Genomic DNA, 27,210 nt, shown 5'->3' with positions numbered 1-27,210 from the left:
AGAGGAGTGGAGTATTGCGGCAGCCGGCAGACCGCGGAAGGACATCAAAAATAGAAAAGGGAGCTCTGCGGCTCGTTTGTTTCGCCGGTCTTTCACCGCAAGAGTCAGAGAGCAAATGAAGGAAGCCCATCCCCGCGTGATGCTCCGCTTGAGACCGCAACATTTCATTTGAAACACGTCTCACGAGGGAGAAATATTGTAGCCGTACCTTTTGAAGGTTTATTTCAACCCGAGAAAAGGTTTTTGACCGACTTGCATGCTAGATAACTGTCCTGACGTCGTTTTTTCCCCTGCTCGTTTTTCTTTTAAGCAACCCCCCGAAAACTGAGCAAATCCCCCGCCTCTTTCCAAGGCAAGGCATTCTGATATAATTCAACGCGAGGGGCTGACATCTCTCAAGCCGTGCATCACCCGAGAAGAGAAGAGTGACTGCGCCAACATGGGGGTAAGATCTGACGATTCCAACTTTTTAACTGCGTTGTAGTCCATCTGAAGTGGCCTGGGAGGTGAGAGGTAGCCTGATGTTGCGCTTCTTACTCATACGAGCTTTAAACAAAGCCGTGATGCATTTTTTTCCATAATGGAAATCCCGTTTGTCTGTGTGACATTGACTCCAATGCGGAACTGTTTTACCCTGGTCTCCTAGACTGCGACAAACCGATGTAGCCAGCAGCCTCTGACGGATGCACCTTTAGAGAGCTGCGACATTTTTACAGCCCATTTGGTTTGACTGATTTGGCCTTGGCTTGTGTCTGTTCCCCGAAATCACCCAATTAACTTAAATACGACAAAAAATATGAATGACATCTGATGTCAACGTCTCCAAGTAGAGTAGGTCTGTGGTTGTCAGTGTGCCATGTGTATTTCAGGTCCCTGATAAGCCTTGCTTTGACTATAACCTTGCCATCCTTGGTAGGCCTAATCGGTTTATTCTTTCAGAGAGCTCATATGTGGGAGAGGAGGATGCAGAGGGTGTACGTCATAGGCTCAAACCCATTCTGTTCCCTGTTTAACGCCTAGGTTAAACACCGATTTTGTTACATTCACGTTCCGCTGTATGGCTTTCTCGGAGATGAATTTACACAGTATGACGTGACCTCCCTTACGCCCCCCGCTGTCCCCGTCCCCCCCGCTCCTGTCCTCTCCTCTCCTGCTTTAAACCCTGCTGGCGCTTCCCTCTCTTCGATCCGGTGGCACACAGGAGATGCATCTGGCGTTGAACAGGAAAGATGCTGAGCACATCGCGTCCCTACAGCTGACGCTATCAGCGGAGGAGTATCATCCTCGGCACCCTCGATGACCCATGCGTCATAATGCGGTTACCGGGAATAAGCGCTTCACCAGCTTATTTCCCCTTTAATTTGTGACATAACAGGGACTTGATAATCACCATTTACACCGATTAAAGAAACGGTGTGTCCAGTAGTCCAGGAGCAGGTTTTTCCTCGTGACTTTAGACCGTTCTCATCAGCTGCGCACTAACTGTTAAACCACTAAAACCATACGATCTGTTCCTGGTTATCTAGATAAACTCATTAGCTCTGCTTAATCAGTGGAGGTGGTGGAAAAACGCAGCACTAACGGAAATGTCAAGGTGCTGATGTGAGTGCCGGTATGAGCTATTGCGCAATTCCTGCTCCATCACCATCCTGCGGAAGGAGTTGTAATTTTTAATCTCTGACCGCGGAGTATCGCCTGTATGATGTAGTGGCGTGACACTGCAGACTGTGAACCATGCGGTGCGGTAGCGAGTGTGCAAGTTACCACAGTAACGCCAGCTGTTGTGGCACCTGCAACATCTGACATTTCTCTGCCGGGAGAGGCGTTCAAGATGTAGGATTCAGGAGGAAGAGAGCCTCCGGTCCGCATCATGATTCACATGTGAAATCCAACCCGGTAGCATTATTAGTGGGCACTGCGTCAAAAGGGATGGGAGAGCAAAAAGTGGTTACGCAGGTACTCCTGCTGTCTGAAAGGTTTATGAGGGAGAAAAGCTGACAGGACACGGTGTGCCACAGCTCAGCACAAATTGGCTTTATAAAAATAAAATAATATGAGCGTCCCTGACGACGGTAAATGGTGCTCCCTTGCCTTTCACTCGGTATGAGGTGACACTGAAAGGGAAAGGAGAGGATGAAACAATGAAACAACAACTACACTTTCTAATCTCTCCCTCCGTCTCCCCTCCGCGAATCGGAATTCGCACTGGCGCACTGTGCGATGCTACTGCCAGCTGTCCTTTCCCAAGGCCGCAGGTGGCGTCGCTGGAGAAGTGTTTCTGCGTCAAACTGGGGGCGGGGAATCTGCTGTGGAAATTCCCACTAAAGAGCTGTGATAGGCTGACAAGGCCAGCCACGCTGACGAACCGGGCTAGAAGGTAGCAGCGATGCTACAGAGCAAAGCCTGGGCATTTGTCAGCAAAATTAGGGAGACACTCACCTTTTGTCAACGTAGATAGATATTGTACATTAGGAAGAGCACATTTTTAAAAAATGAGCGCTCTGCTCACTGCTGACGTGCTTTACCTGTGACCAATGCATGTTGATGAGACTATGCTGAAGGGCTCCGCACACGCGTCAACTGCTGCGTTTAACCTTCAGACGCGTGACACCGATGGGGGAGGGTGCCACTGCTGAAAGCAACAGGGACACATAGAGGAAGGACAGATGAGTAGTGACTGGTCTGCAGGTGTAGAGAGAAAGAAAGAGGGATTTAGAGTGAGGGAGGAGGGATGTAAAGGAGGAGAGTTGCCTGACTGTATATCCTGTTACAGGATAATGACCCGAGGCTCACGTTACCGTGGCTTCTGTTTTCTTATGCTGTGCTTTGTGGGATTGGTTATCAGGGGGACAGGGGACAGATGGGATAGGGAGAGGAGAGGAGGACATTGAATGAAGGATCAGTGTAGTAGCACTTAGGCTTTGTGAGAAGGTCATGGACAGAAGTGACTGGTGAGGGGTGTGATTTAGCAGCTTTGAGTACAGTATGGCCAAGGAGAAGCTCCTGTTAGTGTCAAGTTCTCTAAAAGACTTACTAATTATCTCTTGTCCTGATAGGACTTGGTTTTTAGAACAGGGTGTACTTTCCTGTTGGCATAAGTAAAAAGAGGAAGAAGATTTTAGCAGAAGTTAGTTCAAGGAGTTGGATTTGTATGGCCTCTGCAGAGACCAAGCCCTCAATTTGGTGCAGAGTGCTGCACATCCCTCCTCACTGCACCTGCTGCCTGCTGCTGATAGGCTGAACTGTACCACGACTGATCTGTCTCACGCTTTGCAGGAACCAATAGTAAAGCATGTCCACACTGATCTGATCCACCGTATGGTCTTTCTGACCTCACACCAGCTGGGATATTTTGGCCTTGTAGCACAGGGGTCACTTGAGGCCATTGTGGTGATCCTAACTGAAATGGTTCTCCTTTGTTTTCCTGTAGCCTCCTGAGGGTCTCTGATCGATCTCTACAGACTGTTACGAGGACAATAGTCAATTTTGAACCAGAGGAACCTTTTTGAATAATTCTTAAATAAAGTAACCCGAAGTCCCCCCTTTTTCTTGTGTCTGGACTGCAGAAACTACAAACTGTAAACGTACTAGCTGTTTTGAGGAACCTTTTTAGCTCCTACTATAGAGTAGATACTTTCTCAGCTGAATGGGATCAGTGTTCATATGTTTAAGCTGATGCAGCGCGGAGAACCTGTAATCTTTGTCCTAGGACTGGTTTTAATATTTTTTCAAGTCCCCATTTAGGTTAGGAAGATGCAGTCAGTTTATCCAAGTTTATAAATTTGATACAGATCCTAGCACCGTGAGATTGCTGTGCTAGGTAAGACTGCGGTGATTTCCTCTAGGCCAACAACTCCTGGTCTGTGTCTGTCTCCCCGCACAAAAACAGGCATGCAGCTGTGATCATTGGTTGAGGGTCAACCCTTGTAATTTTCGTTCCAGGAGTGTTGCTTCTAGTTTTTTTCACGAGACAGTTCCCATTTAGATTTAACAGATATTGTTGTTCATACTTATTTATAAATTTGATCTCATGATCAAATTTGATCTCATGATCAAATTTATATGATTATAAATTTTTATGATGATATTTATATGATGTAGATTTCAGCACCATGAGAGCTCTGCCAGGTGAGGTCTTCGTGATCTCAATCTACAGCCCCGCTCCTGAGAGCCAGTGACTCGTCTCCACCTTTATTTTTAGGAAAGCAAACAGCCTTATTTCTGCAAATCATGGTGTCATCAATTTACTGCTGGCCTGGTTGCATAGTATTTATAAAATTTGGTGCCAAAGCTGAAATATGACATGTGTTACTGCCATTTAACTGAAGGGAAAGTTGACGTTTAAAACACGTTTTATTGAATATTGTGAAAGTCTGCAGGGTCACGACAAATCAGTGCTGGAATACATAAATGCACACTGACTGTTGGCCAGTCTGCCTTATTTCCTACTGGCAGTGCAAATGCAAATTTAGAAAAAGCCCCTGATAGGGAGTGGTTCTTGGGGAAGCTCCCTAGGGGGTAGTCAATGGAACTAAGTCTTTACTGGAACTGCTTGGTTCCAAAGCGTCTAATGTCCCCACCAAGAGTCCGGCTGGAGGACTGAGTCCAGACATCTCCAGCACCTTAGGAAAAAAAGGCTCTTCAGTAGTGTGACACTAAAAGAACAAAGCCTGAGCTGTGAATTGTGCTGTTTGTGTAATGCTAATAAAATGCAAAGGTCAGTGCTGTCTCCTTCATACATCCTTCAACCTAAAACACGATTACAGCAGACGCTGTGACTGATAAGTTGTCCAACATTTACATGTTGATGGACTCCCATAATGAGCACAATTCAGAAGGTTTAGGTTGCCTGACTACAACGACATGACTAAATCAGGGAGTTGTCCTGGAGATGTGTGTATGTTTGTGAAGTGTGTGTGTGACTGTAAAGGTGTGTCTGTGGGTGGGAATGTGTCCATGTGTGAATACACTAAAGTACAAAGTCTAACAGTGCCCAGTCATAATTGACAAAATCTTATTTGATTTGTTTTTTGAATCCATTAAATTCTGGAGTTCAAGAAAAAAGAAACTGCATTCATCACATAGTTTTTTATTCAGTATAATTCTGTTACTGAATAATGAAGAATAATTTTCACATTCTTTCAGCTGCTCTTAACATAACAGATGGTTTGAAATCAGAAGACAACACATGTACATGAAAATCCGATGCTAAATCGGTCAGCACTTCTTTGCATATCTGGACGTCTTTGTGACCAGCAGCTTGCTGAGGAGTCCTGGTGTCCTTTTCTACACTGTGGTGAGATGCCATGTCCTCTACATGAGCCAAAGAGCCTAGATTTAGAGTGCTAATCTCGAGCAGGCCGCAATTACACATGCGGCAGAATGCAGAAGCTATAGTACAATCGTTTCTTGAACTAAAGATGTCCTGGGGTTGTACAGAATCGAAGTTACACAGTCACACAATTGTCTCAATTGTATGAGCACATGAAGATGATGATAGGTCAGACAGATGGACAGGAGCGAATGCAGTGGAGGGGTGCAGGAGGAGTGTGAGCTTCACTGGGGATTTTCAGTTTGGGTTGTGTCTTGTTACATTTCTTGCTGTTGTTTATTTTTATTTTTTGTAGATTGCATGGCACAGATTATTAGATAGTCTATTTAATCTCATTTCTTTTTGTGTTTGTGAGATTTAGAGGTTAGATTTTTGTCTTATTGATCAGCCACATTTTTCTCTTTTTCCCTTCATATATTTATGTATACAATTTCCTCATATTAATTAATTATGTGTACTTATACACATGGAGCTTAATTTTAACTGCCACAGAATAGTAAAACAATGTCCCTTGGACTGTTGTTGTTGCTCTCTGTTTCTTCCACAAATTTTATGCTATTGTTACCTTTTTTCTTGTGTGATATTTGGAATCTCTTCTTTTTGATTTCTGGTTACTTTTTTGACCAGTAACATAAGAAGCTTTTGCATCACTTTCAAGGCTAATCAACTTTAAAAACATTCCTTCCCTAGTACTGCTAGATGCAAATTCACAAAATTATTAGGCTCCAGGACTCAATGATACATATGAAAATTGAATTTATGTATTAGATCTTACTGAGAGAGTTCTACAGTGATATAAAGACAAAGACACGAAGAGACACAGTGGGCTAATCCACTGTAGTAATCAGACTAGCTAATCCCAACGGCCATATCATTTGGTCCCTAGTTTGAGCCATGTGCGGTGGCCCAGAGCCCTGTCATCAAGACACAGCAGATGGCCCAATGACCTTGCAAGGTCACACACAGTCACGCACACAAACACACACACACACACACACACACACACACAGATGCAACAACAAAAACACAATGCTGGAAATAATAGAGTACTAATATTTTACTGCTTATTTAGTAACTCCTAGTATATTTGTAAAAAAATATGTGACCTATACTAAATAACTCAATAAAGGGCAGAGAGAGTACATCTTGGTGGGCCTGTTTAAATAAACTGAGTATTGGTGAAATTAAAAAAAAAAATAAAACCTGTGATGCACTACCATTTATTGATATATAGACATATAAACATTTACAAAATGTTTTGTGCAGTTACTCATAAACAAAGAACTATACAAATAACCAGCGTTCCAACTGGCACCATGTCGCTTACCCTTTTATGTAAATGAGCAAAGCAGTAGGTAGCCTTGAGACAGAAAGCCTTCATTCCTAACATCAAAAGCTGACTCGACTATGCTCCAGTAACTACCTATTTTACTTACCTAATTTCCAAAGCAACATGATACATTAAGGTGCGTGTATGATTTGAGCACTTCACCACCTGTGGCATGGCTTTAAATACAGACATTATGCATGGAAAATAGGCCCCATGTGGTGAGAGCCCAAGTGAAATCTGCACACAAAAGACAGAAAAAACAAAACATGAGCTTGTTTATAAAAGTAAAATATGCACATTTCTTTCTTTTGGTAATTTTTTTCTGTCGTAACTGACTAACTTATTTCTTCTTTTTCCCTTGAGATGTGCAGAAGGTTTTACATTCATAAACATAATGTAACATAAGGATAATATCATGATGCATGTCCTACATGCTCACTGCAGACTCTGCTTTGACCAAAAAATAAATGTCAACACATACATAGAGCATTTTTTTCGACATATAACCACTTCCTTATATGACTTCCACATAAAGAGAAAATACTGACCTACAGTGAAACAGCATTCTTGCTTCTACCATATGTGTAACTGTTCATTGTGTTGTGTAAATCTTTGTGCATGTGATCAAAGAGGAAGAAACACGCTTCACGTGATTTTTTTTGTCACTCAGGCTCTTTTTTCACATTGTGAACATTGTGGCTGGACAATGTATATAATATAACAGAATAGTATCACTTTATTTCATATTGCAAAAAGAAATTGTGAGTCTGTAGTTTTCAGGCAACATTGTAAATCCAAATTACTGAAACTCATTCAGTTTAGACACTACACTGTATCCATAACTGCCACTCTGTGTTTCAGAGCTAATTTTTTCTTTCAATCTTTGGTCTCTGCTATCATAAGTTTTAAGTTGTGCCTTACGGTCTTTCTCTCCTCCCAAAGACTTTCTGCCGCAGTGCGTGTAGATGCGGCACATACGGACTGTAGTCAACAAAATGACTCACCTCTGCTCACACGGACACAAGCACACAAAAGCAAACACTGATTGCTTCAGCCAGTAGCCCATCTGTATTATACAGCAGCTAGTACAGTGTGCAGTTACAGATACATCAATTATTACTCATCCAAGATAACAACAGGGGATCCTAGAAGTACTAGACCACTGCTGAGCTTTGTCACCATACCCGTGGCGCTGCCGGTCACCATGGTTACCTTCCCTCCAAACACACTCGATTGTCAGCATTGTTCAAATGAGAGAAAAAAATGCAGGTTTAGTTTGGCTGGCAAGATCAAGCCTGCAGAGTAGTTTTTGATCAAATCAGAGGCAAAACCAGATACATGAAGCATTAGCTTAACTGAATTATTGCTAGTTTATCCGCATATCCATAAGCCAATATGATTACACTATGCAGTCCATAGAGGAGCTTACAATTTTTTTTAAATTTCCTGCTGATGTCATATATGTGTCTGTCCATCAGGCTGTTCATGTGTGAGCTTGTTGGGGAGCGTATGTCTGTAATTTCAGCCACAAGTCTCTGTTTCCTTCCTCAGGACAGAGAGGGTTTATTACATTACAGAGATCTGTGGGACACAGCTGGACACACACACAGCACACTTTGATGTGCTCTGTGTGTCTTGGATTATATATGAACAAAATACAAGCATGGTCTGGATAATTTCAAAATCAGGATTGATAGACAGATGTGGTAAAGAATACATTTGAAAACAGAAGAACCATTGTAATTGTGAGCAGACAGTAGTGTATAGACTGTTTCTTGCTGCAACTCAGGAAAATATTAGCAACTTACTCCCCCTGGAATTAAGACTCACCTTATCAGGTCTACGGAAAGGGGAAAGGAAAGGCATTGTAGGCTATCCCTTCTGCCATTAAAGATTGAGTGGTGAGCTCACTGATACAAAGCCAAAACTATTCTGCTTTTAACAAAATCAACACTGTATAGAGAGACAAAAGAAAAATCAGCTAACTCTCTTTTCTGTGTGTCACGCTGATAAGTACTCATTTACATTTGCAAACGTGTATACACTCAAGGACAGACAGTCATAGTGAAAATTTAATCTGTTTGCAAATGGGAAAGTGACACACACACACACAAAGTGAGGTTGTGCAATCTAATAGAGTGGGGTCACTGCAGGTGAAACACCAATGCAGAGCCAGCTGACAAAGACTGGTGGTCAATATCTAATTAGAAGCTTGAGAGAAGGGTGATAACAGCTCTTCTCTCACTCAGTCCCAGCACCTTTCTCCACCTGCCTCTCTTGCTCTTTATCTTTCCCTGCTTCTCATCTCCCCTTGATGTCTGCCTTCCCTTTCCATGTGCCCAGTTGAATCTGTCATCCACCCCCTCCATGTACATCTCTCTGTGCCTGTACTTTTCACCACATGTTGCATTGTTTGCCATTCATCTCCCACCTCCCTACCAGCTTCTTCTATTGTCTGGCCATACACACTGAGTGTTTGCATGTGTCATACAAAAAAATGAAAGAACAGTGTGTGTCAATACTTGCATTATCCTTTTAAGTCTACATGCTGAGAAAAACAGGTGCACTCTAGTGCTGACAATGCTCCCTAAATGGGTTTTTGCAGTATTCATTAATTGTCTATGGTAAAACTAGCCATGAAAACATTACACACATGAATGCATCCAGACACACCTGCCAGTCTGTCATCTTTGAGGTTATGGTGCCAAATTGGCTTTTGAATAGACATAAATTATGTTCTATCATGTTTGATCTCCAAATACAGATACAGAGCTATCCTTCATTCACTTTATCTCTGATGAACAAAACATGCACATGCTACAGACATGTTTCCACACGCCGTTTATCTCAAACACGCATTCAGGGTTCGCTTTGGAAAGGATGAGCAGCAGTACTTTTCCGCTGCACCATGAGGTGTTCTCACCTGCTCTCTTGATGCGGAACTGCGTACGTACGTTTAGTGAAGCCACAAAACTCCCTGTCTGCTGATGTACTACTCTTTACCTGGCACTGCCTTAGGGAAGGATTTATTTGCACACTTTTGTATTAAGAAATGGTCTCTGAACATTCTGTACTCCAAGGAAAATGAATCATCTACATCTTGTTTCATGGACTTTTTTTGACGAGGAACTGGAAAAACAGGTCTTCGGATCTGTTGAAACGTGATTTTGCCAGTGTTTTACGCAAAAGCAATGCACTTACTACTCAGGAAAAGGCAATGCAGGGGCAAGTTGATATTTGTTAGTCACATTATTTCCCATTGTGGGTATGTGTGGTTTGGTGTGGCTTGGACTTGTATTTGTCAAGGACTTTGGATCTTAATTCATAGTTCAACACGCCAGTTTGACTAGTCATTTTTAACAAAGTACCCACACTTGAAATACTTTCAAACATTATGTTAAAGGCCAAATTATTTTTTTGTCTTTGTTGTCATGATCAGTTTTCAGTTCAAGCATATCGGGGCTACTTACATTGTTTACTCTTAAAATGTGACTACCTGGTTGTACCACTAGAGGGTGTCTACCTTGTTATTTTAACCCCATCTTCTGATCTTTTTCACACACACACACACACACACACACACACACACACACACACACACACACACACACACACACACCTGAAAGTAAGATAACTGTTGTCACTTATGAGGTATTAAAATGCTCTGATGTTTCTCTCTAATCCAAAGTAAATTATGACTACATTGATCTGCCACCAAGGGCAGTTTCCCTGGTGACTCCAGCGTGTCAATGAAGGGCTTTTCCACTGGGACCCTCTCAGCCCTATCAGGAGGGACTCTTCCCTCTACATGTCACCTCTGATCTTTGTTGAGAGGTATTTATATTAATGCGGCCCAGTCAGGCTACACTCCGAGTTACAGTTGCCAGAACTGTTCCATTTCCAATGGAACAGTTCTAGATCGGAGCATGCCAGGCTGTAAGGACTTCCTTTAATTTCTGTTTAGCATCGGGGTTTCCCTGTTAGTTAGTCTGTACCTTGGATTCTTTTCTATTTCTAACAATTCCAATATGTATCCATTTAAAATTTCACTCACAGATCCAGAGTTTGATGCTTCACTTATCTCTAAGTGGACATGACTAATCTTTTTGTTACACAGTAGAAATATATCCCGGACGTTCAGACAAAAGTAAAATCATAAGGAAATCGGAGTGAATATTCCAAGTGAATAAGACTAAAATCAGTAATTCAAATAACCAGTGCAGTATGAATGATTTAAAAACAAACAGTTAAAAAGGATTTACCAAGCTAAACAACCACTGCCAGGCAACCTCTTTCCTCTAAGAGTTTTTTTACATCAGCCTATGTGTTCATCCTTGTGCTCAGAGTATTTTAGCTACACTAATTTAAAGGGCATTAACTATTCACACTATGCTATTTAAAGTAAATGTAGATTATGTAATAATGAGATCTGGTCCTTACACAGGGAAGTTAAGCAGGGAGCAGAAAATGTGATATGTTTGTGTTCATTCATGTATGTCCTTTTTGTACTAATCTTAAAATCAAAGAGCTTCTGATCTGTCTGGTCTAATAGTGTAGAACATACTGAAATCCAATCAGAAAGCCTTTGATGAGTCCATAAACCCAGTTTGTCTGCTCTCTCTCTCTCCCTCTCCCTTCCTCTCATGTCCTTAATGCTTGCTTTGAGATAAGTAAATGAAAAGGGGCAGAAAGCGCTTAGTTAAAACCGATGGGTTAAACCATTTTGCACTTGATTTTGTTTTGATGTGTCTGTTGAGCTTGTTGTGGACATCAGAGCTAGAAATATTTGATTAGGGGAGATCAAATGGCTATGGCTGAGTAGACAGTAGGCACAGACTTTTAAGTGTGGTGATAGTGCATTGCCTGCACAAAGCAAACAAAGAGCTTCCTGGGTATTTTTTATGTTAATGTTCTTCATCTAATATGTTCCACAGTAGCTGAGATTATTTGTTCTTTTTACCTTCAGAGAAACTGAGGCTACTTCACAAGGCCACTTCAAGGATACAACGCTATTTACTGTACATGAAAAACAGCAAACACAGAGCACTGTGTCTTTATTTTTGTTGCACGATCTGGTAAATACTGTCAGAATACCAGATTGGACAGCCCTCAGGACAAAGATGGCATGGCATGTAATATATTTTCAGTGTTGTTTGTAGTTAACATAATGTACAAACCCAGGGAACAGTTAGGTTTATACACAAAGCCACTATCGCTACTTTATTCTTAATTTAGTCAAAAGGCATGTATAAAACATGTGTGTGTGTCTGTAGTATGGGCGGTCAGACAGTTACCGCGTTGCCACCACACAGGACAAAGATGACCGTTCCCCCAAGAAGAAGAAGGGGGCAACCAAGGACATGGATGACCTGAAGAAGGAAGTGCCCATTGTAAGTAAAGCCTTTTTTAATCACTGGATATTTGTGGGGGTGTTACATTTACTTTTGATCCTGTTATTTCACATGTACAGTAGACATTCCAGAATATTTCAAAAAGATATTTAAACCATTTGTGCATTTTGGGATGTGAGAAATATCTTCCTGCAGCAAATGTGAATGAAAGTGAATTGCAAATAATATGTTGGAGAGAAAGGAAATCTTTCTCATACAGGCCAAAATATTGTGTTTATGCTGGTAAGAGGGGACAAGAGGGGTTAGAGGCTTGTTATCAGGAGGTCGTCACTTTGAACCCATATCCGAGCACAAGAAACAGACACCAAGGTCACGATACCTGACTGCTCTGATACTCTTATGTCTCAGGTGAACTGCATGCATCGAGTCCATTTTTAATAACTTTGTATGCAATTAAGGTACTGGATTTTTTTAACGCTACAAAGGTCAAAACTATTATAATTTACATATTACAATTTATAAGTCCTCTTTTAAATTGGACTAAATTTTACCTGCATGCAAAAGAGGCAACTCCTAAACTTATTGCAATTTTAGTGTACTGATTATCCCTGTATTTTTTTTTTTCAGACAGAACACAAGATGTCTGTAGAGGAAGTTTGCAGGAAATTCCAGACTGATATTGTCCAGGTGAGTTGATGATATTAATAATTTGATACTGTTCCAGTATCAAATTTTTTTTCAAAATTAATTAAAATAACACATTTAAAGAAAACTTAAGCGTTATCTTAAAGGCCAAATTAGTTTTATATTTGCAGTTTATATTATAATATATAGTTATAGTATCTGATACAACCAAAGCAGCCAAGTAGTAGTTACTTCGAAACAAATGAAAATTTCACTACCTGGTTAAACCACTAGAGTGTGCTTTATTTCAGTGAATAACAATACCCAGTTGATTTTGAGCTTCCTGTGATCAATATTTTGCCATTACCTCTCACCAAATTTGTTATGCGTGAAATGTAATCATTTTCAATAAATGTTTAATCTTTTGACAGTCTGACCTTAATCTAAATTTGAGATGATTATTGTCATGAGGTGTTGATGTCTCTCTAAGTGTACCGTTATTGGCATTCAACTGTTTTTGACAGTCCCGACAGTCAAGTGGACTCCAAAGTCATTTTAAAGAAGAACATATTAACAAACTAAAACAGATTTTTTTTCTTTGGCTTTGCATCAGTGCAGACTTGCTTTTACCTCTTAATTCCACATGTCACCTGTTTTCTGTTTCCTCCAGGGGCTGACCAACGCCAAGGCTGCAGAGTTTCTGATAAGGGATGGTCCCAATGCTCTCACCCCTCCTCCTACCACCCCAGAGTGGGTCAAGTTCTGTCGCCAGCTGTTTGGTGGATTCTCCATTCTGCTATGGATCGGTGCCATCCTCTGCTTTCTGGCCTATGCCATCCAGGCAGCTACTGAGGATGAGCCTGCAGGAGACAACGTGAGGACCACACACAAATGGTCCCATCAATTTTGCACACACATATTCACATCACATCTCAAATAACACGTGTACTAAGTGATTTGTCACACGTTCTGTACCCAGCACCTTCCCACAGTCACGTTCATATATGTTTAACTTTCTCTCTCTCTCACTCTCTCCAGCTGTATCTAGGCATAGTGCTTACAGCTGTCGTTATCATCACTGGTTGTTTTTCATACTTCCAAGAGGCCAAGAGCTCCAAAATCATGGAGTCTTTCAAGAACATGGTGCCTCAGGTAAATATGTGTTTTTTTCAAAAGAAAGATGCGTCAAAGGTTGTTCAAATTACTGCTATCAGATTTGGAAGAGGACTCTTACTTTACAGCTCTAAAGGTGTTTGTGGGTATTCCCTATGGTCTTTTGTGTTTGAGATAATAATTTCTTTTGATTAGAAAACAAAAGCCCATGGCATTGCAGAGGACAATGTTTTTTTGCATTGTATCCAGTTTGTACTACAGTTTGCACATGTTAGATGTTTTGGAGATAAAGTCAGAGAGGCCAGATTGAGGTGGTTTGGACATGTTCAGAGAAGACATTGTGAATATATCGGTAGAAGGATGCTGAGGTTGGAGCTACCAGGCAGGAGGTCTAGAGGACGACCAAAGAGGAGATTTATGGATGTAGTGAGGGAGGACATGAAGTTAGTTGGTGTGAGTGAAGAGGATGCAGAGGATAGAGTTAGATGGAGACACATGATTCGCTGTGGCAACCCCTGAAAGGGAACAGCCGAAAGGAAAAGAAGATCCAGTTTGTACTATACTCTCAGAGTATTGACTTTCCCAGTTATGTCTCTCCGAACCATGATATTTTTATGGTATTGGACTAAATAAGTTTAAAACACACTAGAGTATACCACCTCCCGTTAAAGCCATTTACACATAAGTCAGGGTCTGCCTGTCCTCCCACAGTCACAGCATGTCAGGAGCCAATCATTTACATTTTTACTTGCCAATTAGATTTAGTTTTTCTAACCATCATCCCTATCATCGTGCAGCAAGCATTAGTGATCCGTGAGGGTGAGAAGGTACAGATCAACGCTGAGGAAGTGGTGGCCGGAGATCTGATTGAAGTTAAGGGAGGAGACAGGATCCCTGCTGACATCAGGGTGGTTTCTGCTCATGGCTGCAAGGTACAGACACACACACAAATATAGACTATGCACACGCATTCAAATTCATATATCTGGTTATATATACAGTAACAACATACTGTGTCATTTGTTTTCTTTTTCCTAATAGGTGGATAACTCCTCCTTGACAGGGGAGTCAGAGCCTCAGAATAGGTCACCTGACTGTACCCATGACAACCCCTTAGAGACCCGGAACATCGCTTTCTTCTCCACTAACTGTGTGGAAGGTATCATCACCATAGCAATAGTATTACATGCTATTATTAACTTGTGTGGCACTGGTTGAATCTATAGGCACCACATTACTATTGTTTATGATAAACAATAATGCTCCTATACTAAATGCAACATGTAGCTACTAATGCAACAAATTATGTTTTGCAACTTTTTTATTTATTTTCCTAAACCAGGTACAGCACGTGGCATTGTTATCTGCACTGGTGACCGCACAGTCATGGGTCGCATTGCTACTCTGACCTCTGGCCTGGAGACCGGCAAAACGCCTATCGCCAAGGAGATTGAGCACTTCATCCACATCATCACCGGTGTGGCCGTGTTCCTGGGCATCTCGTTTTTCATCCTGGCCATCATTCTGGGTTACACCTGGCTGGAGGCTGTCATTTTCCTTATTGGCATCATTGTTGCTAACGTGCCTGAGGGGCTGCTGGCCACAGTTACTGTAAGTGGATTTTATTGAGAGGTTTGAGTTATCATATGGTTTTCAGTTTATTGTTTCTTTTGGATACATAAAAAATGCATAATTTTATTTGCTGGTTTTAGCACTAGTTCCATTTAGTTTAATTTAGAGGCAATTTCTATCATATTTTTCTTAAAAAACAAGACTGACTTAGCACATTGTATTTAGCATCAAGAAATAGAGAAGTTCTCTCTCTCATCCAAATACAGTCATTCTTAACATGATTTTATTTCACAAATGAAAATGCAGGTATGTCTGACCCTGACTGCCAAACGTATGGCTAAGAAGAACTGCCTGGTGAAGAACTTGGAGGCTGTGGAAACCCTGGGCTCCACCTCCACCATCTGCTCTGACAAAACAGGCACCCTAACCCAGAACAGGATGACTGTGGCCCACATGTGGTTTGACAACCAGATCCACGAGGCTGACACCACAGAGGACCAGTCTGGTCTGTCACAAGAGGGCATAGAGACACACACACTACTGATATTTGAAAAAAATGTCTACTGTAAAAGGACTAACCAATTGATGCTGCAACCATAATGCCCACTTTTTCTCTTCTTTGTTCAGGTGCCGCATTTGACAAGAGTTCAGTGACTTGGCTGTCTCTGGCTCGCATTGCGGCTCTGTGTAACCGTGCTCAGTTCAAAGCAGGACAAGACTCATTCCCTATCCTGAAGCGTGACGTTGCTGGTGATGCCTCTGAGTCAGCCCTGCTGAAGTGTATTGAACTGTCCTGTGGCTCAGTCAGGGCGATGAGGGAAAGGAACAAGAAGGTGGCTGAGATCCCCTTTAACTCCACCAACAAATATCAGGTAAGAAATAAATTACTAAAGCTGTACACACATAAATAGTAACAACACTTTTTATATCAGTGCAAAGTCTGTTTAACTATTTGTTCTTTTCTAGCTCTCAGTACATGAAACAGAGGATCCGAATGACAACCGTTACCTGCTGGTAATGAAGGGAGCCCCTGAGAGGATCCTAGACCGTTGCTCCACCATCATGCTACAGGGCAAGGAGCAGCCAATGGATGAGGAGCTCAAGGAGTCTTTCCAGAATTCTTACATGGAGCTGGGAGGACTGGGAGAGAGAGTACTGGGTAAATACAGAGGAAAACAGTATGACTGAAGTTTGAGTGGGTGTGCAAAATATTTCCCATTTTATTAGGTGGGCAGTAAACATCACTTACCTTCTGGAAAGTTGTTTTTACTGTATGTTTTATCAGTAGATTTTCATTATTACAAAAATACATTCAGGCATTAGATATTCAAACTCCTCTCTTGCCACTACCATCAAACCATATATGCAATTATTTAAACAAGCCCCTTTCCGGATGTAATTAAGAGGTTTGCTGATTCTGAGACATTCCTATACATTTCACATTAAATAAAGGTAATAAACACACTTCTGTCTCCAGGTTTCTGCCACTTGATGCTTCCTGAGGACCAGTACCCTAAGGGCTTTGCATTTGACACAGATGACGTCAACTTTCAAACCGACAATCTTTGCTTTGTTGGCCTCATATCTATGATTGACCCTCCCCGTGCTGCTGTGCCAGATGCTGTTGGCAAATGCAGATCTGCTGGTATCAAGGTGAGCTTTATAACACACATAATGCATGATCTCTTTATTCCTTACAATGCTTTGTAACACAGGCCTTTGGAATCACATGAGGAAATGTCATGTGTGTTGCTCCTTTTGTTTTAGGTCATTATGGTCACTGGCGATCATCCAATTACAGCCAAGGCCATTGCCAAGGGAGTGGGCATCATCTCAGAAGGCAATGAGACAGTGGAGGACATTGCAGCTCGTCTCAACATACCAGTGAGCCAAGTCAACCCCAGGTAAAAACAGGTTTACAGAAAAAGTCAAATAAATGTTAATAAGTTGTGAGACCTAAACCAACATTTCATTGTCTCTGCTCAGGGATGCTAAGGCCTGTGTTATCCATGGTACAGACCTAAAAGATCTATCTCAGGATCAGATGGATGACATCCTGAGGAATCACACAGAGATTGTGTTTGCCAGAACCTCCCCACAACAGAAACTCATTATTGTAGAGGGTTGCCAGAGACAGGTATGTATGTTTCTTTTCTTTTTTATTATATATATATATACACACACACACACACACACACACACACACACACACACACACACACACACACACATAGAATAGAATTTTCCAGGCATTACATTAAGCTCAGGCAGTAGGCTTTTATATATACTTTGACAGCAGCAGATGGCGCTAGTTGCCCATTACATGAGGAGTGACAAGCAACATTTCAGATGGTTTACTTTAGTTATCAAAAGGCTATAGTTTTATTTCATTCATATTAAAAACATTTTATTTGTATTTATTTAAGTGAAATTTAATTTAACAATTTATTTAATGGATGCTTATGTTTTGTTAGATTTCCTATATACAATAAAAAATTTCCAACATTCTGCCAAATGCTGCAATCATGGATATTTAGATTTTTACCAGTAAAGTATATATATAAAGCCCTGACTAAGTTACTGTATGTACGTTTTTGTGATATATTGTGTTGATATGAATTTAAACACTGTTGATACTTGTTTTGCATGGATGGTTACAATAAAATAAAAATATAATACATAATATTGGTAAAAAACAGCATAGATGCATAAAATGTGTTTACGATATAAAACCTTTTGGTTTCCCTCGTTCTTCATTTGTCTCTCCAAGGGTGCCATTGTAGCTGTGACAGGCGACGGTGTGAATGACTCCCCTGCACTGAAAAAGGCCGACATTGGTGTTGCCATGGGAATCTCAGGTTCAGATGTGTCCAAACAGGCTGCAGACATGATCTTGTTGGATGACAACTTTGCCTCTATTGTCACAGGAGTGGAAGAAGGTGAGAAAAGGATAGAGCTTGAAAATATAAAGCATTTAAATTAATAGAGTTTATGAGAGAATCTAAGAAAACATAAGACATTAAATTGAGTTTTTTATGGTGAAGTTGGTGTAGATTAACTAAAAGAAACATTTTTTCTCATGCAAAGTATAAAAATGTTGCAGCTCTATTTTCTTTCTTTTTCTTTTTCTTTTTTAGCCACAACACAAACAGTAGATCTTGGTATGTGATGTGACCTGTCTGCTTTTCTCCCTTCAGGCCGTTTGATCTTCGATAACCTTAAAAAGTCCATTGCCTACACCTTAACTAGCAACATCCCAGAGATCACCCCTTTCTTATTCTTTATCATCGTCAACATTCCCCTGCCACTGGGAACCATCACCATCCTCTGCATTGACCTGGGAACTGACATGGTGAGACCTGACTGGACAGCTACTGCTTCCTATGACATATACAGATTTATGCTCATGCACAGGCACCTGTGAATCCTACTCTTGTTGATATGAAATCCCATAAAAAGGTAACTGTGGAAGAGAAGGAACTGTATAGAAGCAGAGTTCCCATTTCTTTGCTCTTCCCACAGGTGCCAGCTATCTCCCTGGCCTATGAAACAGCAGAGAGTGACATCATGAAGCGTCAGCCCAGGAACCCATTCAGGGACAAGCTGGTGAACGAGAGGCTTATCAGCATTGCCTATGGACAAATTGGTAGGTGAACTAGGTGAACTGCTCCAGCCTGTGAACTGTCTTTGATATGAATTGAAATTTGATCTTGTTTTTCTAAAGGTAATTTTGTGTTAAAAAGCAACTTTATCCCTTTTTTGGCCCTATGTGCAATGTTCTGGGGAAACCTGAAAACCTGTTATTTAATCTTGTTGTATGCATCATTTCCTTCAGGTATGATCCAGGCTCTGGGAGGCTTCTTCTCCTACTTTGTCATCTTGGCTGAAAATGGTTTCTTGCCCAGTCAACTAGTAGGCATCAGGCTCAGCTGGGATGACCGTGGGAACAATGACCTGGAAGACAGCTATGGACAGCAGTGGGTAAGTGAGGTTTTTATGTGTGTTAGAGTGTAATTGTGAGTGTGCTTTCAAGGTTTGTTTTTAACCCTATTGTCTCTCTCTCCTCATTCTCCCCTCAGACATACGAGCAGAGGAAGATTGTAGAGTTTACATGCCACACAGCCTTCTTTGTCAGTATTGTAGTAGTGCAGTGGGCTGATGTCATCATCTGCAAGACCAGACGTAACTCTGTGTTCCAGCAGGGCATGAAGTGAGTCCAAACCCTACTGTCAGACCCACAAACTCGCATGTGCTCTTTCCTTGCAAAATTAATTTTTTGTGATCATTCGCATATTTTGATGTAAACACTTCAGTATCTGTTTTTCAATCCAGGAACAAGATCTTGATTTTTGGCTTGTTTGAAGAGACAGCCTTGGCTGCCTTCCTGTCCTACTGCCCAGGCATGGATGTGGCGCTCAGGATGTATCCTCTAAAGTGAGCGCCATTTCCACACATATCACAGTATACAATCACTCTACATATACTCCCAACTCTACATCTGTTGACTGTACTATTTGTAATTATTCTGATTTTTTTTTTGTCCCCAGGCCCACATGGTGGTTTTGTGCATTCCCCTATAGTTTTCTCATCTTTGTATATGATGAAGTTCGAAAACTTCTGCTCCGTCGGAATCCTGGAGGTGAGTTCTTCACGCCTCAATCAAAGATCATATTAAGGAATACGGTCACTTCCTGTTCTCTGTGTCAGTTCCTTTGCAAACTCATCTGTAATAGGAAACATCCAGGAAGACAATAGTATTTAGAAATTGTCTGGCATAAAAACCACAGTGTGCAGGTTTTCAATGTGAGTTCAACAAATGAGCAAGAAATTAGAATGTGTTAATTACTGAGCTTTAGAGCTATCTGTATCTGTGCAGACACCAAAGTGGTTTAAATTTTCCGCTGCAAATGTCAGCAAGAAAGTGAACTAACAAATGCCAATAACATGCTGTTAACTCTTGAATATTGTTAAACTAACCGTAAATCTTCTGTTTTCTCATTTGCATTCCAGGTTGGGTGGAAAAGGAGACATATTATTGATCAATCATCCTTGCTCAAACACTTTACATTTTCCACTTATTTCTCCCTCCTCTTAACCATATCTCTGCCAAGACACATTTCCAGATGTCCTGCCCCCTTAAAGACAAAAACAGCTTTGAAGCAAATTTCATCACAACTGCCCCAAAGATTAAAAACAGCAAAGGCACCTTTACAACTTTCTACATTGACCCGCCCCTCCTTTCTCCTCATCTCCTATGATACTCTTTGCATGTGTTCTCTCACTGCTGTGTACATAAACCAATATATCTACCAAACGGCAGCTGCATATTACGTATGTAGGTTTGAACGAACTAAGAATACAAGGGGAGTGTCTATGCTCTGCAAAAAAGGGCCATTCAGCTTCTTCCCTCCCTCCTTTTCCTCGCTTTCCTCCTTCCCAACCCTTAGCTTGTCCTCCAATCACACACAGATAGTTATCACACAGTGAGATCCCACCGCCGACACCACTTCAACTGCCATCTCTTGCCCCTGTCTGTAGAGGACCAGTGGAGTGGTCATCTCCCTGTCGTTCTCATGTTGTCCTTCTCTTTCGTTCTTAATGGCCACAGTGTTGTTGTTTTTTAATATGTGGGTTAAAGGGGGGGGGTTGATTGTTTTCTGTGTTTTTTTATTTCTAAGATGGGAGGGGGGGCATGTGAGAGCTCATTTTCCTCATTTACGTGAAACAAAGCACACCCTAATGCATACTGTCCCCCTCTCTCCCCCTCTGTCTCTCACACCCCTCCCTTCCCTTCTGCCCCGTTTGTCTGTTTGTGTGCACTGTGTGAACCATTGTCCTTGTTAATAACTATTACAGTACACCTCCCCAAGTTGATAAATACAAATCAATATTTCTGTGTGCTCTAGGAAATCTATATAATTCTATACTTAATTGAAATGAAACAATAAAAACACATGTTGGAAAACATCTTAAGAGAGACATTAATGAAGAAAAATATCAACAATATTGGTGAGATAAAAAAAAGTGACAAGTGTTTGTCTCGTTTTTTTTTTTATTTGGTTTCGGTTATTTTCAATGGTTTTTCCAGGAGACTACTCTAAAAATCTAACAGCAAAGCAGGGTTTTAGGTTGTGTTTTTACCCAAAAGGCACAAGACACCAGCCCAGGCTTTCAGGTTCCTGTGACTGTAGGTGTGCTGTGATGTGGCGAGTGGTGAGTCCACGTGCCTGGGTTCGCTGATACTGGATCAGGACAAGTTCTAGTTTTACTCCAAGTTCTGTTATGGTCCAGTCTGGCATGGTTCTGTGTGAATGTGTGTGTTGGAGACTAGTGAAGGGCCAGTGGCCTCAGGTTGAGTCTAACTCAGATGGCTGAAAGGGATGAAATTAAAAAGAAAAAAAAAACACAACTAGTAGAACATGTGTGTCAAATAAATAAAACCAACATCAATAAAATATCTAGAACATTTAATACAATAAACACCTGTCTGTGTGTCTTTGTCTGATTGAGATTTTTCAAATGTAGTAGAGTTTATTCTCATTCTTTCCTCATATTACCAGTCCTTAACTTTGGTTAAGTGCTATAAAATATACTCTGCTAGTATAGATTAAACACTATGAGCCAACACAATATAAAGAATGAAATGTAATCTATTGCTGTAGCCCTGCAAGATACATTGTTGAAGCTCACAATGTTCAATTTAGTTAACCATCAATTCTGACTGAGGGCATCCATCCATTATCTGCAACCACTTATTCTGGTCAGGGTTGTGGGGGCTGGAGCCTGTCACAGCTGTCATTAAGCTAGAGAGGTGGGTTACACCCCAGACAGGTTGCCAGTCTATGACCGGGCAAACACAGAGAGACACACAGACAACCATTCACACTCATACCTACGGACAATTTAGTGTCACCAAATAACCTAATATGAATGTGTTTGGACTGTGGGAGGAAACCAAAGCACATGGAGAACATGCAAAGGCCACAGCCGGCCAGGATTCTAACCGGGGATCTAACCACTCTACCACTACTCCCCAATAAGAGAGGCCTTCCATGTTAACATATTCACTGAGTAAAAATTGTTGATACCAACTCTGTATATAAGCATTGCTGTATGACAATGCATATATACAAAGATAAAGTCACTTCATTCCTTATATAGAAGAAAATGCCTGCAGTTTCTATAGCTTGATTAGCACAGCAGAAATACAAAATGATGATGGGATGCCACCTAGTGTTATGATTTAATATACACATCAAACTGCAAACAGCATAACATTAAACTGCCATGGGAGGAAGATGTGGCAGCAGCCAAGGATAATGCACCAAACCACTCTGTAAATGTGTCAGCTTTGTCCATGATATCAACATATATGGGCTACAGGATCACTGTGAAGAGAACAGTCTTACAATTGGAACTATTTCCACAAACCCAACTTTTAAGACTATACAAAAAATAAAAATAAAAATCTAGTAGGCCATTAATAAACTTTATTATAAATTGGTAAATGGCAAATGTCCGCTTATATAGCGCTTTACAATGTTGCTTCTCATTCGCACAGACACTCACACACCAATGGCAGTGGCTGCCACGTAAGGGAACACACTGTAATTGTGTTACCGCTGTGTGCCACGAAGGGCACTTATTTTGAATGAACCTCTCACTGCCCAACTAGCACACAGATCAATTAAATTACACACAACCTACTGGTCTATAACGTGAGAGATAAGGGCTGGATATTGTGAGAGGTCACTGGGCAACATCTGGTGATAATCTAGGACATGTACCTTTGAGTGACAAACACAGAAACTTTATGAAATCGCTCAAACACCATCCAATGACAAATGCATTGTCTCCTGCTCATACATACACACAGTGGCACACATACACACCCACTTTGTCACTCCCTGCTGACACACACACACTCACTCTTTCACCCCCTCTCTAATTTCCCCTGTGTCTCTGCAGTGAGCTCTCTGCAGTGCGACCCACCCCTCCACCACCCTCTTCGTATAATAGAATATCGATCGCTCGCCTTTGCCGCAGTGTGTAAGCAAGTGTGTGTCTGTGTGTCTGTGTGGGGCCCTCCAAGGTCATCACCAAGGCAACCTGAGCATTGGGTCCTTTCGCTGTGCTGTCACGGACCACAGGTCACAGGGGTCACATGAGAAGGCGACAAAATGGGGACAAGAGGGGGGTGGTAAGCGCGGCAGTGTTTGGTGTAGTGGAGCCAGAAGAAGAGCCACAAGGTTTGGAACTGTCTTATTCCACGGTGTATTCAGACTGTACCAGAATAGTGAAGAAATGTAGAAAATAAGTGCTGAGGGCCACTAAGTTCTCTGCAGCACCTGACATGCATGCCCAAACATGAGTCAACTTTGGTTTTGACTGAATAGAATAAAAAAAAAAAAAAGATAAAACACAACATAGAAGTGGACATTGGAGGCCTTAGGAAACCAACTAGTTATCTCTACGCCAAGGGTTTATTGCACATTCAAAATGTTATTTAAAAACAAAACAACCACCTTACATTATTATGTAAATTAAGGAATAATATATTTCCAAAAATAAATATTTCAGGTTTAAAGAATGACCTTCAGGTCTGAATGTTGTAAGCAGAGCTGATAAATGTGCACACAGACAACAAAAACCATATATTACCCTCATACAAAACATGGTTACTAAGTACTGACCTATTAAAATGTCTTGTCATCCACCCATCTATGGTAAGTAGCCTAAATGGCACATTGCATGTACATGTAATATTTATATAAAGAAACTACTACAGAACTACAAAAGTAGTTTATATACTAAATCTACAACAAGGTACAGCCGAGATGGTTCCTTAAGAGATTAATAAGTCAAAAGATATGTCACAATAAGGACACTGTGGAAAATAAGAGGTTATTATACACAAACCAGAGTCAATCAAGGTTTAAAATATGTAGAGGAAGGCATATATTCGGTGTGATCCTGTGCTTAAACACATTTTTTTATTTGAGCATATGGAAAATTATCTATATCAATTTTTGACTTGAGTTTGAATAAGGCGATGCAGTCCATAACAATTATTTAGGAGCCAAGACAAGGTGCATTCTTCATACATTAGCATAGATAATATACAGGATGCTAAAGTAGCTAAGGAACAGATCTAAGAGCAGTTTTTCCTCAACCCATGATTAAAGGATCAAGTGAAGAGTGATCATTGACCAGCACCTGCTAAGAGTTTAGCCTGCTCTTCACACCGGCTCCATGAGGAGCTCTTCCATGTCAGATCCCTCCAGCTCACGGAATCCAGCATGAGAACCAATGACAAACAGTGTTGCTCCTGAGAGGAGATGTGACAAATGGAGAAAGGCACAGAGCAATGAGGAGGGGGTGGTCGTAATAATAATAATTGCATTTACATTAACATCATTTTATTTATACTTAGACAAAGATTTCCATTTTTTGCCACAGTAGAAAATGCTTTTAATAGGGCTTGGCTTACCCAAAACCCAAAAGACTGCAGCACCAGCTCCAGCCAACCAGAACACAGGTAGTGAGACAGCTCCAGCCAAACTCATTTGGTGAGGGACAGTTAACTCTTTGCCTGGTTAAAAATGAAAATTGTAAGTTAAAATAATTTGTTTTACTAGGACATGTGTGAAGACATAGGATATTAGATTTTTTTATTATATACATTTTATAAATTGATTAAATTATTTAATTGTTTTGACATGTTTGATTGCCTGTCAAAGTCACACACACAACCAATTTCATCTATATTAGCTGTCAAAAAAGTAAAAGCCATCAAGTCGATCAAACATTCAGTTTTTGTTATAGTTTCACAATATATTCCAAAAAAAGTTTCAAAAATCCAAACCATGATACACAACATCTAAGACCAATTACAAAATGGTTCAAATGGTCATGATTAATTTCATAATTACACATTGTAATGTGGGATGTGAGATATGTGATGGTTACACTCACCCAGGACAACCAGTTTAGACTCCAAGGACTTGAGGTGGATTATGTAGAAGGCACCGGCAAATACAGCCAAGGCAATGAGTAGCATAGGAGAACTGATACTGAGGAGAAGAAACAAAGTCATTTTAGTGCTAATTATAGAAGCATTTTTAGGTTTTGATTAATCTTAATATAACATGTTTTACTTATTAAATCATATGTTCTTTCTGGTTTGTTCCCCTTTTGTAATGCCCACAGTGGTCACAGTAGACCTACGGAAGCCTTATAAATGGTTTTCAGTAGGTCCCTGTGCTTATGGGAATGACCATGTGAGTAAAAGTTATGCAGAGGTAAGTGTAAATATTTCCATTGGCAAAACAGAGTAAACCAGCTCCTTGATGGCCTTACATGCAGTAGAGGATGAGACCCAGGAAGATGAATGTATAGTTACTGTTGTAAATTTCCACATTTTTCACCACCCTCTGACACAAATCTCCAAAGTTGCGAGGTTTTGAAAACTTGCGTTGATCCACGAAGCTAGCCCATGGTCTAATGGACACTCTGCGCCTGTCAAACCACTCTTTGGCCATACTGGCTGAGAAGCCTTTAGGGAGCCATAACCTATAAATTACAAAAAAGTACATAGAGAGAAGTGTTAAGAAATGTACAATTTGGCATGACAAGAAAAGCTTGCCAACTATACTGCACAGATTTTGATATATGCAGACGCTTTGTAAAGATATGCATCATTTAATGTAGCTTGTCTTCATTTCAGACAAGTGAATTTAGAAGCTGAACTCACTGTATTTCCACATTCATGCAAAATGGGACCACAACCATTCTGATGATATTATAATTACTACAACCTATATTCATTTAGAAGAAAGATGAAAACCTTTACTTTGCCAAGATTCCAGATCCACCTGTGCCAGTTGGATGAGCAGCTTCGGCACTGAACAGATCTCCAGCCTTGCTGTCCATGTCTACTAAACAGTTCTCACCCTTTGGAGCTTCAGCTGGCATCTACAAGCTGTCTTCTGAAAGGAAATATTAAGTGCAAAACATTATAAGAGTCTCTCTTTTGTTTCGCAGCTTAAGGATAGCATCTAGCAGATGCTTTTGTAAGGCTGAGTACAAATGAGTACAAATAGTGCTGGCTATAAACTTTTTGTGGAAAAACTAAATTTACCAGAAAACTGAGATATCACAAAGCACACGCTTGCGTAAGGTGAAGTCTGAGTAGTGGAAAATGTTAGCCAGCAAATCAAGGGCTTGGAACTGCCACATCACAAAACACACAGGAAATTCCAGCGGCTGTTGCTAACGTACTTTCATAAAGTATTAATTTTTAAAGAAACAGACAGTCTTACTAACATCTGTAGTTAAGCACATACCTACGTTTTATCATTTGTATATATACACCTGAATCGCGAAGACAATTTTGTCTTTGCTCAAATGCTTCTCTTGCTAAGTTAGCTTCTCTGCTAACGTTCATCTCCACATGGATGACTTTGTACCTGACGACCCCGGAAAGGATGGGTCGAACGACTACAGAAGAAGACCAGACCTCCCTGGACGGTCATATTTGTAATAGTCTAATCAAACTTACTCACAAGGGCAATTTGGTTGGATTCCTATTACGCCGGCCTTTGTTGCTGTTGCTGTGCTTTACGGATGTGATGTGTATGTTGTTTAACTTCCTGCTGTCTAGAGGCAAAACACCGCCACCCATTGACAGCATCGGGGTTTCCTTGTAATCATTTAGAGTTTGAAACTGTTTGACAAATTAATATTTTGAACAGGAACGATTCTCACTAATTTATTATTATTTTACATCAATCAATCAATCAATCAATCAGAACAGGTATATTAGTCTTACATTTTGAATTCTAAATATTGAACATTTTATTTAGACATACGAATTATATTAAAGGGTT

At 40.8% G+C, this 27,210-nt stretch overlaps 2 protein-coding genes across 5 annotated transcripts; one reads left to right on the top strand and one right to left on the bottom strand.

The window, feature by feature from the left end:
• Positions 1–70: 70 nt before the first annotated feature.
• atp1a3b (ATPase Na+/K+ transporting subunit alpha 3b) lies at positions 71–21,356 on the top strand. 2 transcript variants are annotated; one of them, XM_067509460.1, is made up of 22 exons: positions 71–445; positions 11,936–12,052; positions 12,641–12,700; positions 13,308–13,511; positions 13,676–13,789; positions 14,548–14,682; positions 14,792–14,909; positions 15,093–15,361; positions 15,629–15,827; positions 15,950–16,194; positions 16,289–16,481; positions 16,800–16,975; positions 17,090–17,226; positions 17,309–17,459; positions 18,093–18,261; positions 18,520–18,674; positions 18,845–18,968; positions 19,158–19,303; positions 19,402–19,532; positions 19,655–19,756; positions 19,870–19,961; positions 20,333–21,356. In XM_067509460.1, the coding sequence occupies exons 1-22, from the start codon at positions 440–442 to the stop codon at positions 20,359–20,361; spliced, it is 3,072 nt and encodes a 1,023-aa protein (XP_067365561.1). In that variant the 5' UTR covers positions 71–439; the 3' UTR covers positions 20,362–21,356. The 2 variants fall into 2 exon arrangements, with proteins under 2 accessions (XP_067365561.1, XP_067365562.1); XM_067509461.1 differs by having other exon boundaries at positions 72–445; positions 11,975–12,052.
• A 2,430-nt stretch (positions 21,357–23,786) lies between these two features.
• Positions 23,787–27,009, bottom strand: rabac1 (Rab acceptor 1 (prenylated)). Of its 3 annotated transcripts, none has more exons than XM_067509552.1 (6): positions 26,883–27,009; positions 26,175–26,310; positions 25,682–25,894; positions 25,298–25,395; positions 24,813–24,914; positions 23,787–24,650 (listed from the first exon to the last, which is right to left on the bottom strand). In XM_067509552.1, the coding sequence occupies exons 2-6, from the start codon at positions 26,294–26,296 to the stop codon at positions 24,562–24,564; spliced, it is 624 nt and encodes a 207-aa protein (XP_067365653.1). In that variant the 5' UTR covers positions 26,297–26,310; positions 26,883–27,009; the 3' UTR covers positions 23,787–24,561. The 3 variants fall into 3 exon arrangements, with proteins under 3 accessions (XP_067365653.1, XP_067365652.1, XP_067365654.1); XM_067509551.1 differs by having other exon boundaries at positions 26,887–26,989; XM_067509553.1 differs by having other exon boundaries at positions 26,175–26,307; positions 26,887–26,964.
• Between the last annotated feature and the right edge of the window lie 201 nt (positions 27,010–27,210).

The sequence above is a fragment of the Channa argus genome, chromosome 7 (assembly GCF_033026475.1).
Source record: "Channa argus isolate prfri chromosome 7, Channa argus male v1.0, whole genome shotgun sequence".
In the NCBI taxonomy this organism is placed as follows: Eukaryota; Metazoa; Chordata; class Actinopteri; order Anabantiformes; family Channidae; genus Channa; species Channa argus.
The sequence above is the reverse complement of the archived record's forward strand: the minus strand, read 5'-3'. Positions and strand labels throughout refer to the sequence as shown.